The sequence below is a fragment of the Euprymna scolopes genome, chromosome 11 (assembly GCF_053919585.1).
Source record: "Euprymna scolopes isolate OS-2025 chromosome 11, ASM5391958v1, whole genome shotgun sequence".
Classification (NCBI taxonomy): domain Eukaryota; kingdom Metazoa; phylum Mollusca; class Cephalopoda; order Sepiida; family Sepiolidae; genus Euprymna; species Euprymna scolopes.
In genome coordinates, this window is record NC_136492.1 from 144577697 (window position 1) to 144596324 (window position 18628).

Sequence of the window (18628 nt, forward strand, 5' to 3'; positions counted from 1 at the left end):
TGCCTGTGTAAAAAACACAGTAGAGGTTCCTGTAAAAAGGGGGGAGATAAGTCATTCTTTTATTTAAGCAAGTAAAAATGAACAATTTTGTTTTTACTGTTATTTCACCCCAAACAAGGCGCAGTGCCACTCGGATGTAAGTGGCTTTTATTTGGGACCAATTCAACAGGGACACTATATAGGGAGTTGAGTAGCGAGGTTTCTGTTCATATTACATTTGAACTTTTGTAAGGCAGTACAGTCAGACAAGCAGGGAATCGGAAGAGAATTCCAAAGTCTAGCAGTTTGGGGAAAGAAAGCTTTCCAGCATGTAGGGATCTCTACAGTGAAGAGGTGGGATTTTGCTGATTGTCAGGTTAGTCAAGTGTATTTATTGCAATTTTACTTGTAATTAATCTTCAACAAAATACATTTTTTTTTTAAATTTCTGCATGATACGCAAGATCATCCGAATATTTTTATTTGAATATGATTTTCACTTGTGACTCATACTGTGGACGCACCAAACATCAAAAATAATTAAATATAAAAGCTTTGTTATTTAAAAAACAACACTGAAACAAAGATTAAAGTGAAGTATAAGTTTATACTTTTTCTGTCGTCCCGTATCCGAGTCAGTGGAAGAGGATGCTGGTCCCAGGTCTCCGAAGGAGTAGGATTTTGTGGCAAAGGATCTTCGTCGCTCATCGCATGAGAGGAAGCCAGTGCTACGGACGGATGAAGTGCTGCCACTACGCCGTTCCCGCCACAGTTCTTCAGAAGCTATCAACTGTTCATCAGGAGACAGGGTTGAAATCGAATCAGTCGGCGTGTTCACATCATGGAGTAGCGAGTCGCCTGAGGAGGGCACAGCATATCGAAGGTTTAATTTCATATGTTGGCCAACCTAGATAGGAAAATGAAAAGAATAGCAAAACAAATGCTTTGTCAATTATTTTTTAATGCAACTCGCTCCAGACAAGGTATGAAGCCACTTGTTGTAAGGAGCTAATAAGAATGAAAGGTAATTATCACAAAGACAGGAGAAGAACAGCCCCAGAAAACAGCAATATTTTCCATCTTCCAAAATATCGCTCATGGAATGTGAGGAATAAATGAAAAAAATCAAGTCGCAGTCTCACAACTCTTGACAGATAAATGATGATGAACACTATGAGAGGATTTAGAATCATATCACCAAAACAACAACCAACCCAAAAAAATAAAAAGGCAGTCTCACAACTCTTGACAGATAAATGATGATGAACACTATGAGAGGATTTAGAATCATATCACCAAAACAACAACCAACCCCAAAAAATAAAAAGGCAGTCTCTCAACTCTTGCTCTTCCCAACCTTTGTATTTATTTTTTGAAAAATAATTCAGTAACAAATTTCAAGTTACTTTTCAATCACCATGGAGATTACATCCGTAAGTGCTGAAGATAATGTTTATAATTATTTTGTGCTGAATCTAATCTTCATATCAATCATATTATACAACAACTCATGTCTATCTGTGATTCTTGCATCTCCGTCACTCATCAAATTTTATAGTTTCTTATAATTTAGTGAAATATAAAATGATGTAAAGTACAAAAGAAAGCTAGTATTAAGAATAAGTTTATTACAAAATAAAATCAACCAGAATGCATATCAGTTTTTCCTTATCAGGTCAAACATTGTCTAAATTTCAAAAGAATTCAGAAACATTTAAACTATCAACCAGAACATCATTTAAATTAGTTTTAAAATTTTTAGCAAATCTTCATGTATTAAAAATTATGAAAGTCTTGAAAAAAAAAAAAAAAAAAAGAATATAGATAGGAGGAAAACAATCAGCAGAAAGAGAGTTTCACAAATTTTCAGTTTGAATATTTGCACATGAACATTATTGATAGTTCTTGTAGTTGGGCTAACAAGCCAGACTGATTAGACTTTCAAAAACAGAAAAACATGACTTCTTACAAATTTGAACCTGAAAACACAAATACATCGTGTCAACTTTTTGATAAGGAAAAAAAATTTTTTTTTAAATTTGTAAGTTTTTTTTTTGTTCTTTTAATTGCATTTTCACCTCAAACAAGGCACAGTGCCACTTTGATGTAGGGGGCTACTATCTGGGACATAATTTGCAGGGGTACTATGTAGGGAGTTGAGCAGCAAGATGTCTGTTCACATTACACTTAGATAATCATTCAAGATTAATGAGCCATGTCAGCCCAAAGCAAACTATTTTTTTTTGTATCATTTGCATTTTTTAAACAAATGTTCTCATCTTAAGTGTTAATATCACATTTCAGTTGATATAACATCCAACCTTATTCAGGTATCTTTTGCCGAACTCAGAAATCTGCATGGAATTCTGAACGGAACCCTTTATTTAATCCATGGGGGTAGCATGCTGTCATTCTGTCAGCCATGAATGAGTAGAAGTCTTAAATAAAGAAGCCTTCTTAACTACTGATAGCCATGGTTAATGACACACTACCTAAAAGCTCTTCATTTAAACTTTTTGGCTTAACGTTCACAGGAAATGCGAGTCGGAACAGATATATTGAGGGCATTCCCAAGGCTGCCGCAAAAAATGATGGGCTCTCTCTACCATGCTAGAAAGTTACTCACATCTGAGAGTCTGCTGTACCTCTACAAAGCCACCATTTGCCTATCCATATTGCTGCCACATCTGGGCTTGTGCATCTGCCACTAGTCTCACTCCTAGACAAGGTTCAAAAAAGACTTGCCAACCCAACAGGTCATGCACTGTCAACCAAACTCTAACCTCTGACCCATCAATGAAATGTTCCATCGCTGTGCCTGTTTTACAAGTACTTTTATAGAAAATGCTCTGACAACCTCCAGGTACTTGTATTCCTTTGACATAGATACCCTCGACTAACCTGACAAGCAGCAAAATTCCACCCCTACATTGTAGAGATCCCTAGATGCTGGAAAACCTTCTACTCAAATAGTTTCTTCTTTCAAACTGCTAAACTTTTCAATTCCCTGGCTGTACTGACATGCAGAAGTTCACATGTAATGTGAACAGACATCTCGCTGCTTTATTCCCTACGTATTGTCTCTATAGATATGATTGCGAATAGTAGACCCCCCCCCCCACATCCAAGTAGAACTGTGCTTTATTTGGTTTTAAAAAAGCAGTAAAGAATGTATTATTAGTAATAAGGATTGAATATTCAACTGAAACGTTGTGTGAATAACATTGAAGATGAGAACAGTAGTCAGAATAATTCAAATGATCCTCATCTCAAAAATTCAAAACCATAATAGATTTTTTTGTATTTTTATACTAATAAATCACTGCTTATCAAAGGTGTGAGTAATCCTGTCTGATTCAAACTTTTCTGCCATAAAAAGACTACAGTTCCCGAGGATTGTACAACAAATGCTGACAGCCCACTCGGGAACGCTGACCATGCAGTGATAATGGTAGAAATCGCCCTAAATTCTAGACCCAAAACTGAAGAGCCAGTGCTTAAAACAACGAGATATTATAAAAAGGCTGACTGGGAAGCAATCAGAGATCTTATCAGAAATGCCCCATGGGGAAATATTTTTTCTCTTCCTGCTAAACAGTGCGCAAATGAAACCACCGAATGGTTCAAAACCGCAATGAAAGCACACGTTCCCATGCGGAAATTTTATAGCAAGCCCCACTCTCCCCAATGGTTTACTTCGACTTGCGCAACTGCCATTGCTCAAAGGCAGTATGCATTCCGCAGATTTAACCGACATAAGTCCAGTTCAAACAAACAGAAGTACATAGAAGCTAGAAATAACGTTAAGAAAGAAATAGCGACAGCCAAGAGAGAATTTACTGAAACCACTAAAAAACGCATCGAAGCACAAAAATTGGGAAATCGTGACTTCTGGAAAATCTACAACAGTGTAGTAAATAATGGGCAATCAACAATTCCCCCACTAACCAACAATCACGAGGTTGTTTGCTCAGCAACCGACAAAGCTAATATGCTTGCCAGCCGGTTTGCCTTGAACTCCACACTGGACCCTTCCAACCACCCCCTGCCTGACTTTCCTTTGCAGACAGACGCCACGCTAGACAATCTAAAAATCACCCCTGCTCAGGTACATGCTATCATAAAAAATCTTGACACTTCAAAAGCATGTGGACCTGATCTCATCCCAGCTGTGCTATTAAAAAAGTGCTCAGCCGAAGTAGCTCCAGTTCTCTCCAAACTCTACAACAAATACCTTAATGAATCCTGCTTTCCGGGCTGTTGGAAAACCGCTTCTGTGGTACCAATATTCAAGAATTCTGGCGAAAGAACTGACCCATCAAATTATCACCCCATTTGCCTCCTCCCACTTTTCGCCAAAATATTTGAGACTATAATTAACCATGCTCTAGTCCGGCACCTTACAGATGCTAAACTTCTGACTGACAAACAATATGGATTTAGACAAGCCCATTCCACAGCTGACATCCTCACTGTAATCTCTGAACGTATATACCATTCACTGGACAAAGCAGGGGAGGGCAGAGCAGTAGCTCTAGATATATCTAAGGCTTTTGACAGGGTATGGCACAAGGGTCTCCTCAGGAAAATTAAATCATACGGTATCACTGGTAGAATACTTAGCATAATTAAATCCTTCTTAGATAAGAGAAAAATCCAGGTTGTCCTCGACGGTCGAACATCTAAACAGTGTGATATAAATGCGGGAGTGCCTCAGGGGTCTATTCTTGGACCTCTATTATTCCTAATATTTATTAATGATCTCCCCGACAAAACTGCCTCTGAGATGGGTATATATGCTGATGACACTACACTCTATAACAGGCATGACAGGAAAACAAATGAACACATATCTAAAAAAATGGCAAAAACACTAGAGGATGACCTCCAATCTGTAGTGGAATGGGGACATAAATGGATGATCACATTCAATGCTGCCAAGACTAAACTGGTTTCCTTCAATAACTACAAGAAACCTTCTCTGCCACCAATAGCAATGGCCAGTGACTTCCTGTCTGAGAGTACATCTTTCAAACTGCTTGGCCTAACGTTCACAGGAAACATGAGCTGGAACAATTATATTGAAAACATTGCAAGGGCCGCTGCAAAAAAGGTAGGCTCTCTCTACCATGCTAGAAAACTACTGACACCTGAAAGTATCCTGTATCTCTATAAGGCCACCATTCGCCCATGTATGGAGTATTGTTGTCACATCTGGGCTGGTGCGTCTACTACTAGTCTCTCGCTCCTAGACAAGGTTCAAAAAAGAGTCGCCAATCTGATAGGCCCTGAACTGGCATCTAAGCTTCAGCCTCTGTCTCATCGACGAAACGTTGCGTCCCTCTGCTTGTTCTACAAGTATTTTAATAGTGAATGCTCTAACGAACTGCAGACACTTGTGCCCCCACGACGCAGACACCCTCGACAAACCCGACAGGCAGCTAAATCCCACCCCCACACAGTAGAGATCCCTTGATGTAAAAGATCATTCTACTCCAGTAGTTTCTTCCCCAGAATCGCTAGACTGGAATTCCATTCCAGGATCCTGCTTCCCTAACTGTACTGGCATGCAGAAGTTCAAGTGCAACGTGAACCGACATCTTGCTGCCCATATCCCTACATAGTGCCCCAGTAGTTGCTGACCCTGATAGTAGCCCCCTACACCAAAGTGGCAATGTGCCTTGTTTGGGGTGAAAATGTAAAAAAAAAAAAAAAAAAAAAAAAGAACCAGAGCTAGACTTAAATTATCTAAGGCTCTTTGATATGCTTATCATTTGGGATATTTAAATAGCTAATGAGGTGCCCACCTCAAAAAACCATTCCTGCAATAACAACCTAGAAAACATACATGCATAGTTGTATGAAACTATATTTATGGCAAGTTAGCTATACAGAAACGTTTATGTTTCATTCCCAGGAGAAATCAGACTAATCAGGCAATTAGGCTGACGATTTTCCCTGGAAATGAAACAAATGCTTCCATACAGCTTACTTGTCATAAATATAGCTTCATACTACTAAGCTCTACTCATGTATTGAGCACTGTTGAAGTAAATACTGAAAAAATATATATGTAATACGTTACACTACTTTATAATATTTCACATTTTTTACAATACCCACTCATGGAGTCTGGATAAATTTTAAGTAAAAATCTGGAGCCGAACCCCTGAAGCAGTTTGTTGTTATTTACAACTTTATTCTGCCAATTCCGGTGACGGCATTAGTACTAAACTGTAACAGCGTTGTTGTTTCTTTGGATCCATTAGTGATGTGGAGAGGAGGAACATGCTAAATAGGTAACATCCTATCCTCCATATCACATTGGCCAGGCTAGCATCCAAAGGATACACTACCTATGGTTGATCCTGACCAACAGAAGCCTATCATATATATATATATATATATATATATATGAACTGTTAAAACGGATCCAAGCGGCTGAATCAGCCTTCGGAAAATTGAGAGATCGTCTGTGGAATCAGAGAGGAATCAGATTAAAGACGAAGACGAAAGTGTACAGAGCTATTTTCCTATCATCACTCCTGTACAGCTCAGAAACCTGGACTCTCTACAGATGCCACTTAAAGAGATTAAACCTGATACAACAAAGGCACCTCCGTCATCTAATGGGTATCTCTTGGAAAGACCGTGTATCGAATTTTGAAGTACTAGAAAAGGCTAAAATGCTCAGTGCAAAAGAAATAATCGTAACAAACCAACTGAGATGGACAGGACATATCACACTGTTATATTCCTAAATACTTAGGAAATAAAGACAAACGTGAGTTACACCGAGTGGTATGTGTAATGGGGTTTATTTATAATACAGAAACGTAAGGCTGCTCGCCTAAGGTAAATAGAAGTACATAGTAACAAGTATGGGGAAGAAAGTCTGATAATCAACACGTAAGACTATCCGTCTTACTGCGACTGCTTGTCTGCCGCTGTCTGCCAAACAGTCCAATATATATATACAGTTTGTAACCGGTGTATAGCCAGTTATGTTCCTTCACAACACCTCCCCCTGAAGCTGAAATCTTCCTGATTTTAGCTTAAATACCTCTTCCTTTTAGGGTCAGGGCTTAATCTCCTGGTAACTTTTCTCTTTCTTGCGCTTTTCCTTCTGGTCAGCGTTACCCGGGGTAAAGGTTTCTGTCCAGCCCGTATGGTCGGTTCAGGCGAAATATTCATTGTTTGCGGTACACACGCTGGTTTTGGTATATCAAAAATATCGCACAATGTTTCCATTGGTGTCTCTTCCACATTTGGAGACAGTCTGGGACGTATTTGATTTCTGTGTCTTTTGCAGATAAAACTTAATCCTTGGATGGTATAGACCATGCTCCCAATCCTTTTTTTGATAATACCTTCAACCCACTGATTTCGTCCATTTTGAAAATTTTTGAAATATACATTTTCACCTGGGGAGAAGCACTTGGTATTAAGGTTTTCTTTTTTGAAAACTTTCTTTTTCTCTGGTAGCAGCCTATCGAAGACAGATCTTATCTTTCTTGCAAACATTAGCTCAGCCGGGGAAGAATTGACATTATTATTAGGATTTGGTGTCACCCTGTAAATTGCTAAAAATGTTTGAATACATTGTTCGTCTGTGTCCGTAGTAAGATTTTTCTTAAGTGCCCTTTTAAACGTATCTACAAATTTTTCGGCCAACCCATTCGATCGTGGATGGTACACAGGTGTTGTCATATGTAGAATATTTAGTGAGTCACAGAATTCTTTGAATTCATGAGCAGTAAATGCTGTTCCATTATCGCTCACTAAGGTTTTTGGCACTCCAAAACGGCTAAAAATTTCATTAAGCGCACTCACAGTGTTTTTTGCTGTTGGATGTCTAAACTTAAATATTTCTGGCCATTTTGAAAAAGAATCTACAATAATCAAGTAAAAATAACCATTTATAGGTCCCGCATAATCAATATGCAGACGTGACCAGGGTAGGTCCGTCTTTGGCCATGGCGTCGTTTTTACTGGAGGATCTCGAGCTGCTAATTGACATCCTCTGCATGTCTTGACACATTTTTCAACTTCCTTGTCCATACCAGGCCAGTACACATATATCCTCTCATAAGGGATTTCATTCTCGAAATGCCCGGATGACCTGTATGAAATTCCTTCAGAATTTTCCTCTGTAACGTTAGTGGAATTACGATCCTCTCACCATACATGAGCACATCTTCACAGATGGAAAAAGGCGTTGTTTGATCTACCTTTTTATTTTTTTTTATCCATCCCAATTGATTTTTCATTTTCTTAATGAAAATGTCATTTACTGCCTCTTTTTTTATTTTTTCGAAAGTTACCGGAAGTTCACGTATCATATTACACATTGAACTTGTACATTCACTTTCGTCTTTAAGCGCAGCAATTACCGTTTCTTCGAAACTTTCGCTTCTTTTAGGGATCAACCGTGATAATGCATCTGCGTGTCCTAACTTTTTTGAGGATACATGTTCCATCTTAAACTGATAGTTTAAGAGGGTTACAGCCCATCGCTGTAATCGATTCGCAGTATGTGTGGGAATGCCTTTCTTTGATCCAAATATGGTAAGTAGGGGTTTATGGTCGGTTTGCAAAATAAAAGATCGTCCATGGAGAAATCGATTGTACTTTGTAATTCCAAATATTATCGACAGCGCCTCTTTTTCAATTTGGCTGTAATTTTTCTCCGCTGCAACCAACGTTCTTGAAGCATGGGCGATAGCTTTTGTCCTACCATCCTCATACTTGTGAAGTAATACAGCGCCAACACCGTAATCACTGGCGTCCGTTGCTAGTATTAGTTCCTTTTCTGGATTGAAATGTGCCAATGCTAAGTCTGACAGTAGACATCTTTTGATATTTTGGAAAGCAGATTCACATTCCTTATTCCAGTTCCATTTAACACCCTTTTTCAGTAACTCGTTAAGAGGAGCTCTTAAATTATGTATGTTAGGGATGTAAATTGCATAGTATTGAACTAATCCCAAAAACGATTTTAATTTTGTCACTGAATCTGGAGCAGGCATCTTTTCAATTGCTTCAGTCCTTTGTGGATCCGGTCTTCGACCCTCTTTGTCGATTATTTGACCTAGATATTTAATTTTTTTCATAAAAAAATCGCATTTTTCTGGGCTCAATTTAAAACCAAATTCCTGTATTCTTTTGAATACTTCTTTTACATGCTTCTTATGATCTTGCAAATTTTCACTTTTAATTAGGATATCGTCAAGGTAGGCCATTGAAAATTCCAACCCTGCCAGCATCGTGTCCATAATTTGCTGGAAAATAGCAGGAGCAACCTTTAATCCAAAAGGAAGCCTCTTTAGCTTAAAAATGCCCTTATGAGTATTTATGCCTAAGTATTTGGAGCATTCATCGCTGATCTTAATTTGCAAGTAAGCATCTGAGAGGTCTATCTTAGAAAAAATTTTTCCTCCGTTAAGCTTAGAGAACAGATCTTCTGCGGACGGAAGGGGATAATTATGGTCCAATAGACAGTCATTTAAACCCGTTGAAAAATCTCCACAGACCCTTATTCTGTTATTTTTTTTCTTTACATACACGGTTGGACTTGCCCAATCTGTGTGGTTAACTTTTTCAATGACTTCCAGTTGTTGAAGTCTATCCAACTCTTTTTCGATTGCGACCATCGCTGAAAAAGGCACATTCCTTTTAGGTTTGAATACTGGAGTGGCATTTTTCTTTAATTCAAATTTTGCCTCTGTCTTAATACAGAGTCCTAGTCCTTCGGCAAAAACATTGGGAAATTCAGTTTTCAAATCCTTCAGGAAGTCTTCCCTTTGGTTTGCTTTTTCTGCAGTTAAAACGTTACAAAACGAATTTATGGGTTTCTCCCATAAATTAAACAGGACAATCCAATCTACCCCAAACAGGCATGTATTCTTTCCTGGTACGACGTACACTTTGGATTTATGAGTCTGGTTAGCGAATGTCACTTTGCATTTTAATTCTCCCTTGAACTCTAATCTTTTGCCGCACACACTTCTCGCCGTCTTTCTGGTTTTCGTTAATTCAGGTCGACCTATCCTTTTCCATATATCTTCATTTATAATACTAATATCTGCACCGCTATCCAGAAGCAATGTAACCAGATGTCCATTTATCCGAACATCAACATATTTCCGTCTTTCGCAGCTTTTTTCTTTATTCATGCGAAGCGTATTTACATTATCGGTCCCTTGTCTTTTCTTCTGGGCACAGTATGTTCCCTTGTGACCTCTGAGACCACATTCATAACATATTTTGTTCCTAAACCAGCAGGTCTTATTGTTGTGTCTTAAACTACCACAACATTTACACTTTAGCTTTGGGTCTTTGTATCCTTTAAGGATCCTGTGTTCTTGGAACCTGGACTTTCTTGTGGTCCCTTGCCTTTTTACTTGCTGCACCTTAAAAATATTTTTCTCTTCAATGCGAGTGTTGTCTTTCTTTATGTTAATCAGACGTTGACACTCTTCAGTGACTTTTTGCAATGTTATGTTAGGATCCGCCTCCATAATTGTTAGGATCCGTGAACGTATATCTTTGTCCCTTGGTGCTGTGAGACCTTGTACAAAGATTAAACATTTAAATTGGTCTGCGGAAATTTCATTCAATTTAAATGATTCGCATAAACAGTTCACAGTGCAAGCATATTCTAGATAGTCTTCAGCTTCTGCCTTCTGAATGTTCAAACATTTGTATCTAGAGTGAAATAGGCTATCCCTTTTATCAAATATTTTCGACAAGGTACTAATTGTTTCCTCGAACGAAACCTCCTCCGGTTTTTTTGGTAGAATTAGATTTGCATACTTGGTGTTTTCATCAGTACCCAGTTTTTGTAGTAGCAGGGTAACTTTTTCCTCATCGGTCCAGTCTAAACATCTTTTCGTAAAAATTGTTTCGTATCTTCTGTAGTATGCAGGGAAAGTAACACCAGTATCCGGGGAGTAACGAAATTCCGTTAGTGAATTTGAAATACCCTCGGCAGAAAAATTAGTCTTCTTCCCGGTCGACGTTAGAATTAGCTTTTCTAAATTCTTTTGCTGTGTCGACATTTGTCGTTGTAGTATGTTTGTTTGTTCTTGTTGTGCCTCTAAAGTTTTTTGTGTTCTTTCTTGTTGTTGTTGCAGCTGTTGCTGTAGCTGTTGTTGTTGAATTTGTTGTTGTTGTTGTTGTTGTTGCGCTAAAAATTGTTGAGTCATTTTTGTCTGTTCCTGGATGCTAAGGGCTAGAGCCTTAGTTAACTCTGCTAATTGTTCCATGTTAGCTTCTAGTACAAAAATGTCTTTTCGAATTCTACACAATAATTCCAAAGAAAAATCGTAAATTTACGTATATCGTAAATTAGTAGCAATATGCAGACACAACACGTTTCAACAAAGTTCATCCATAGTAATTCAACAGGCTTTGTAAAATAATTCTTTTTTTTTTTTTTTTTTTTTTTTTTTTTTCAACAACGTAAGTTCATACACAAAATATTTCTTACTTCCCACGACAAATAGTTCCAATTATTTATATAAAGGCAATAACAAACAATTAATTTTCCAAAAAAAAAAAAAATATATGGCTGCCGTTCCCACGTGGCATAAAATGGTACAATAGTCGTTGTATTTATATTTTTTCTTTCGAAACTCGTAATCCTTTAGTGTAGTTTCGAATTCAACTTGCGACCATTTTTTTTTTTTTTTTTTTTTTACTTGTCAAAATAAATATAAATTCCACTTTACCTTGAACATGTTTCTATAATTTCTTGTGAGTTCTTTACGAAGAAAAATCCGTACTTTTCGCTACTTTAGGTAGGAAAAATTTTTAAATTCATTGACGCACGTGGTCAAAAATCCTTGTGTAGTTTGTTTTTTTCGTAAAACAAAAAATCCTTGCATTGTACACAGTCCTTGGTACGGTAATTTATCTCTGTTAAGAGAAAGAACATCCTTTCGTCGCCATTGTTATATTCCTAAATACTTAGGAAATAAAGACAAACGTGAGTTACACCGAGTGGTATGTGTAATGGGGTTTATTTATAATACAGAAACGTAAGGCTGCTCGCCTAAGGTAAATAGAAGTACATAGTAACAAGTATGGGGAAGAAAGTCTGATAATCAACACGTAAGACTATCCGTCTTACTGCGACTGCTTGTCTGCCGCTGTCTGCCGCTGTCTGCCAAACAGTCCAATATATATATACAGTTTGTAACCGGTGTATAGCCAGTTATGTTCCTTCACAACACACACGCATGTCAGACAACAGACTACCAAAAGCAGTTTTCTTTGGTGAGCTCAAAGAAGGTACACGACACCTAGGCACATTGAAACTGTGCTATAAAGACGTGTTCAAGAGACATTTGAAAAACACAAACTAAATCAACGACTGGAGGAGAAAAGCTGAAGATCGGATAGTTTGGAGAAGTGTGGTATCAGGCGCAGCCGATGCCGTTAGAGATCAAAGCATTCCTGCTTGGGAAGCAAAAAGAGCGCGACTACGGGTGCCACTACCCGGATTTCCTGCCATCAGGTGTCACATCTGCGACCGGGGTTTCAGAGCTCAGATCGGACTCATATCGCACCTTCAACACGGACACTAACCAAACTCTGTGTCATCGTCAAAATCGATGGACTGCCCGAGAGAGAGATATATGAAATAGTAATGCATTTTCAATTTCTTTCTTATTATTTTCTTATTATTCTCTTATTATTTTCTTATTATTTTCTTATTATTTCTTATTATTTCCTTATTATTTTCTTATTATTTTCTGTTTATTTTCTTATTATTTCTTATTATTTTCTTATTATTTTCTTATTATTTTCTTATTATTTCTTATTATTTTCTTATTATTTCTTATTATTTTCTTATTATTTCTTATTATTTTCTTATTATTTTCTTATTATTTCTTATTATTTCCTTATTATTTTCTTATTATTTCTTATTATTTTCTCATTTTCTTATTATTTTCTTATTATTTTCTTATTATTTCTTATTATTTTCTAATTATTTCTTATTATTTTCTAATTATTTCTTATTATTTCTTATTATTTCTTATTATTTTCTTATTATTTTCCTATTATTTTCTTATTATTTCTTATTATTTTCTTATTATTTTCCTATTATTTTCTTATTATTTTCCTATTATTTCTTATTATTTTCTAATTTTCTTATTATTTTCTAATTATTTCTTATTATTTTCTTATTATTTCTTATTATTTCTTATTATTTTCTTATTATTTCTTATTATTTTCTTATTATTTCTTATTATTTTCTTATTATTTCTTATTATTTCTTATTATTTTCTTATTATTTCTTATTATTTTCTTATTATTTTCTCATTTTCTTATTATTTTCTCATTTTCTTATTTCTTATTATTTTCTTATAATTTCTTATTATTTCTTATTAATTTCTTATTATTTCTTATTATTTTCTTATTATTTTCTCATTTTCTTATTATTTTCTCATTTTCTTATTATTTCTTATTATTTCTTATTATTTTCCTATTATTTTCTTGTTATTTCTTATTATTTTCCTTTTATTTTCTTATTATTTCTTATTATTTTCTTATTATTTCTTATTATTTTCTTATTATTTTCTCATTATTTCTTATTTTCTTATTATTTCTTATTATTTTCTTATTATTTTCTTATTATTTTCTACTTTTCTTATTATTTTCTAATTTTCTTATTATTTCTTATTATTTCTTATTATTTTCTTATAATTTCTTATTATTTCTTATTATTTTCTTATAATTTCTTATTATTTCTTATTATTTTCTCATTTTCTTATTATTTTCTCATTTTCTTATTATTTTCTTATTATTTCATATTATTTCTTATTATTTTCCTATTATTTTCTTATTATTTCTTATTATTTTCCTTTTATTTTCTTATTATTTCTTATTATTTTCTTATTATTTTCTTATTATTTCTTATTATTTTCTCATTTTCTTATTATTTTCTTATTATTTCTTATTATTTTCTTATTATTTTCTTATTATTTCCTTATTATTTCTTATTATTTCTTATTATTTTCTTATTATTTTCTTATGTTCTTATTATTTCTTATTATTTCTTATTATTTTCTTATTATTTCTTATTATTTTCTTATTATTTCTTATTATTTTCTTATTATTTTCTTATTATTTCTTATTATTTCCTTATTATTTTCTTATTATTTCTTATCAGTTTCTCATTTTCTTATTATTTCTTATTATTTCTTATTATTTTCTTATTATTTTCTTATTATTTTCTCATTTTCTTATTATTTTCTTATTATTTCTTATTATTTTCTTATTTTTTCTTATTATTTCTTGTTATTTTCTTATTATTTTCTTATTATTTCTTATTATTTTCTTATTATTTTCTCATTTTCTTATTATTTTCTTATTATTTTCTCATTTTCTTATTATTTTCTTATTATTTTCTTATTCTTTTCTCATTTTCTTATTATTTTCTTATTTCTTATTATTTTCTTATTTCTTATTATTTTCTTATTATTTTCTTATTATTTCTTATTATTTTCTTATTATTTCTTATTATTTTCTTATTATTTTCTTATTTTGCTCATTTTCTTATTATTTCTTATTATTTTCTTATTATTTCTTATTATTTTCTTATTATTTTCTCATTTTCTTATTATTTCTTATTATTTTCTTATTATTTTCTTATTATTTCTTATAATTTTCTTATTATTTTCTTATTATTTCTTATTATTTTCTTATTATTTTCTCATTTTCTTATTATTTCTTATTATTTTCTTATTATCTTCTTATTATTTCTTATTTTTTTCTTATTATTTTCTCATTTTCTTATTATTACTTATTATTTCTTATTATTTCTTATTATTTTCTTATTATTTTCTTATTATTTCTTATTTCTTATTATTTTCTCATTTTCTTATTATTTTCTTATTATTTCTTATTATTTTCTTGTTATTTCTTATTATTTTCTCATTGTTTCTTATTATTTTCTTATTATTTCTTATTATTTTCTCATTGTTTCTTATTATTTTCTTATTATTTCTTATTATTTTCTCATTTTCTTATTATTTTTCTATTATTTTCTTATTATTTCTTATTATTTTCTTATTATTTCTTATTATTTCTTATTATTTTCTAATTATTTCTTATTATTTTCTCATTTTCTTATTATTTTCTTATTATTTTCTTATTATTTCTTATTATTTTCTCATTTTCTTATTATTTTCTTATTATTTCTTATTATTTTCTTATTATTTCTTATTATTTTCTTATTATTTCTTATTATTTCTTATTATTTTCTTATTATTTTCTTATTATTTTCTTATTATTTCTTATTATTTTCTCATTATTTCTTATTATTTTCTTATTATTTCTTATTATTTTCTCATTTTCTTATTATTTCTTATTATTTCTTATTATTTTCTTATTATTTCTTATTATTTCTTATTATTTCTTATTATTTTCTGATTATTTCTTATTATTTTCTCATTTTCTTATTATTTTCTTATTATTTCTTATTTTTCTTATTATTTTCTCATTTTCTTATTATTTTCTTATTATTTCTTATTATTTTCATATTATTTCTTATTATTTTCTTATTATTTTCTTATTATTTCTTAATATTTTCTTATTTCTTATTATTTTCTTATTATTTCTTATTATTTCTTATTATTTTCTCATTTTCTTATTATTTCTTATTATTTCTTATTATTTCTTATTTTCTTATTATTTTCTTATTATTTCTTATTATTTTCTTATTATTTCTTATTATTTCTTATTATTTTCTTATTATTTCTTATTATTTTCTTATTATTTCTTATTATTTCTTATTATTTTCTTATTATTTCTTATTATTTTCTTATTATTTCTTATTATTTTCTCATTTTCTTATTAGTTTCTTATTATTTCTTATTATTTTCTTATTATTTCTTATTATTTTCTTATTATTTTCTCATTTTCTTATTATTTCTTATTATTTCTTATTATTTTCTTATTATTTCTTATTATTTTCTTATTATTTCTTATTATGTTCTCATTTTCTTATTATTTCTTATTATTTCTTATTTTCTTATTATTTTCTTATTATTTTCTTATTATTTCTTATTATTTTCTTATTTTCTTATTATTTTCTTATTATTTTCTTATTATTTCTTATTATTTTCTTATTATTTTCTTATTATTTCTTATTATTTTCTTATTATTTTCTTATTATTTCTTATTATTTCTTATTATTTTCTTATTATTTTCTTATTATTTCTTATTATTTTCTTATTATTTTCTTATTATTTCTTATTATTTTCTTATTATTTTCTTATTATTTCTTATTATTTTCTCATTTTCTTATTATTTCTTATTATTTTCTTATTATTTCTAATTATTTTCTCATTATTTCTAATTATTTTCTCATTTTCTTATTATATCTTATTATTTTCTTATTATTTTCTTATTATTTCTTAATATTTTCTTATTATTTCTTATTATTATTATTTTCTTATTATTTCTTATTATTTCTTATTATTTTCTTATGATTTTCTTATTATTTTCTATTTATTTCTAATTATTTCTTATTATGTTCTTATTATTTCTTATTATTTTCTCATTTTCTTATTATTTTCTTATTATTTCTTATTATTTTCTTATTATTTTCTCATTTTCTTATTATTTTCTTATTATTTCTTATTATTTTCTTATTATTTCTTATTATTTTCTTATTATTCTCTTATTATTTTCTCATTTTCTTATTATTTTCTTATTATTTCTTATTATTTTCTTATTATTTCTTATTATTTTCTTATTATTTTCTTATTATTTTCTCATTTTCTTATTATTTTCTTATTATTTCTTATTATTTTCTTATTATTTTCTCATTTTCTTATTATTTTCTTATTATTTCCTATTATTTCTTATTATTTTCTTATTATTTTCTTATTATTTTCGTACTATTTTCTTATTATTTTATATTTTCTCATTATTTTCTTATTATTTTCTTATTATTTTCTCATTTTCTTATTATTTTCTTATTATTTTCTTATTATTTCTTATTTTTTTATTATTTTCTTATTATTTTCTCATTTTCTTATTATTTTCTTATTATTTTCTCATTTTCTTATTATTTCTTATTATTTTCTTATTATTTCTTATTATTTTATTATTATTTCTTATTATTTTCTTATTCTTTTCTTATTATTTTCTTATTATTTTCTCATTTTCTTATTATTTTCTTATTATTTTCTTATATTTTCTTATTATTTCTTATTATTTTCTTATTATTTTCTAATTTACTTATGATTTTCTTATTATTTTCTTATTATTTTCTCATTTTCTTATTATTTTCTCATTTTCCTATAATTTCTTATTATTTCTTATTATTTCTCATTATTTCTTATTTTCTTATTATTTCTTATTATTTTCTTATTATTTTATTATTATTTCTTATTATTTTCTTATTATTTTCTTATTTTGCTCATTTTCTTATTATTTTCTTATTATTTTCTCATTTTCTTATTATTTTCTTATTATTTCTTATTATTTCTTATTATTTTCTCATCATTTTCTCATCTTATTATTATTTTCTTATTTCTCATTATTTTCTCATTATTACTTATTATTTTCTTATTATTTTCTTATTATTTATTATTATTTCTTATTATTTTCTTATTATTTTCTAATTTTCTTATTATTTCTTATTATTTTCTCATTTTCTTATTATTTTCTTATTATTTCTTATTATTTCTTATTATTTTCTTATTATTTCTTATTATTTTCTTATTATTTCCTATTATTTTCTTATTATTTTCTCATTTTCTTATTATTTTCTTATTATTTCTTATTATTTTCTTGTTATTTCTTATTATTTTCTTATTATTTCTTATTATTTTCTTATTATTTCTTATTATTTTCTTATTATTTCTTATTATTTTCTTATTATTTCTTATTATTTTCTTGTTATTTCTTATTATTTTCTAATTATTTCTTATTATTTTCTTATTATTTCTTATTATTTTCTTATTATTTCTTATTATTTTCTTATTATGTTCTCATGTTCTTATTATTTTCTTATTATTTCTTATTATTTTCTTGTTATTTCTTATTATTTTCTTATTATTTCTTATCAGTTTCTCATTTTCTTATTATTTCTTATTATTTCTTATTATTTCTTGTTATTTTCTTATTATTTTCTTATTATTTTCTCATTTTCTTACTATTTTCTTATTATTTCTTATTATTTTCTTATTTTTTCTTATTATTTCTTGTTATTTTCTCATTTTCTTATTATTTTCTTATTATTTTCTCATTTTCTTATTATTTTCTTATTATTTTCTTATTATTTTCTTATTTCTGATTATTTTCTTATTTCTTATTATTTTCTTATTATTTTCTTATTATTTCTTATTATTTTCTTATTATTTCTTATTATTTTCTTATTATTTTCTTATTTTGCTCATTTTCTTATTATTTCTTATTATTTCTTATTATTTTCTTATTATTTCTTATTATTTTCTTATTATTTTCTCATTTTCTTATTATTTCTTATTTTCTTATTATTTCTTATTATTTCTTATTATTTTCTTATTATTTCTTATTATTTACTTATTATTTTCTCATTTTCTTATTATTTCTTATTATTTCTTATTATTTTCTTATTATCTTCTTATTATTTCTTATTTTTTTCTTA

At 29.6% G+C, this 18628-nt stretch overlaps 1 protein-coding gene across 2 annotated transcripts in view; it reads right to left on the reverse strand.

Moving 5' to 3' along the window:
- The window catches only part of LOC145288098 (trafficking protein particle complex subunit 14-like), a 125060-nt gene that overhangs the window by 30090 nt on the left and 76342 nt on the right, over nucleotides 1-18628 (reverse strand). For both annotated transcript variants that reach the window (XM_080136154.1, XM_080136155.1), the window contains exon 11: nucleotides 591-886. In XM_080136154.1, the coding sequence (XP_079992280.1) occupies nucleotides 591-886 (296 nt within the window). The remainder of the gene's footprint in view (nucleotides 1-590; nucleotides 887-18628) is intronic.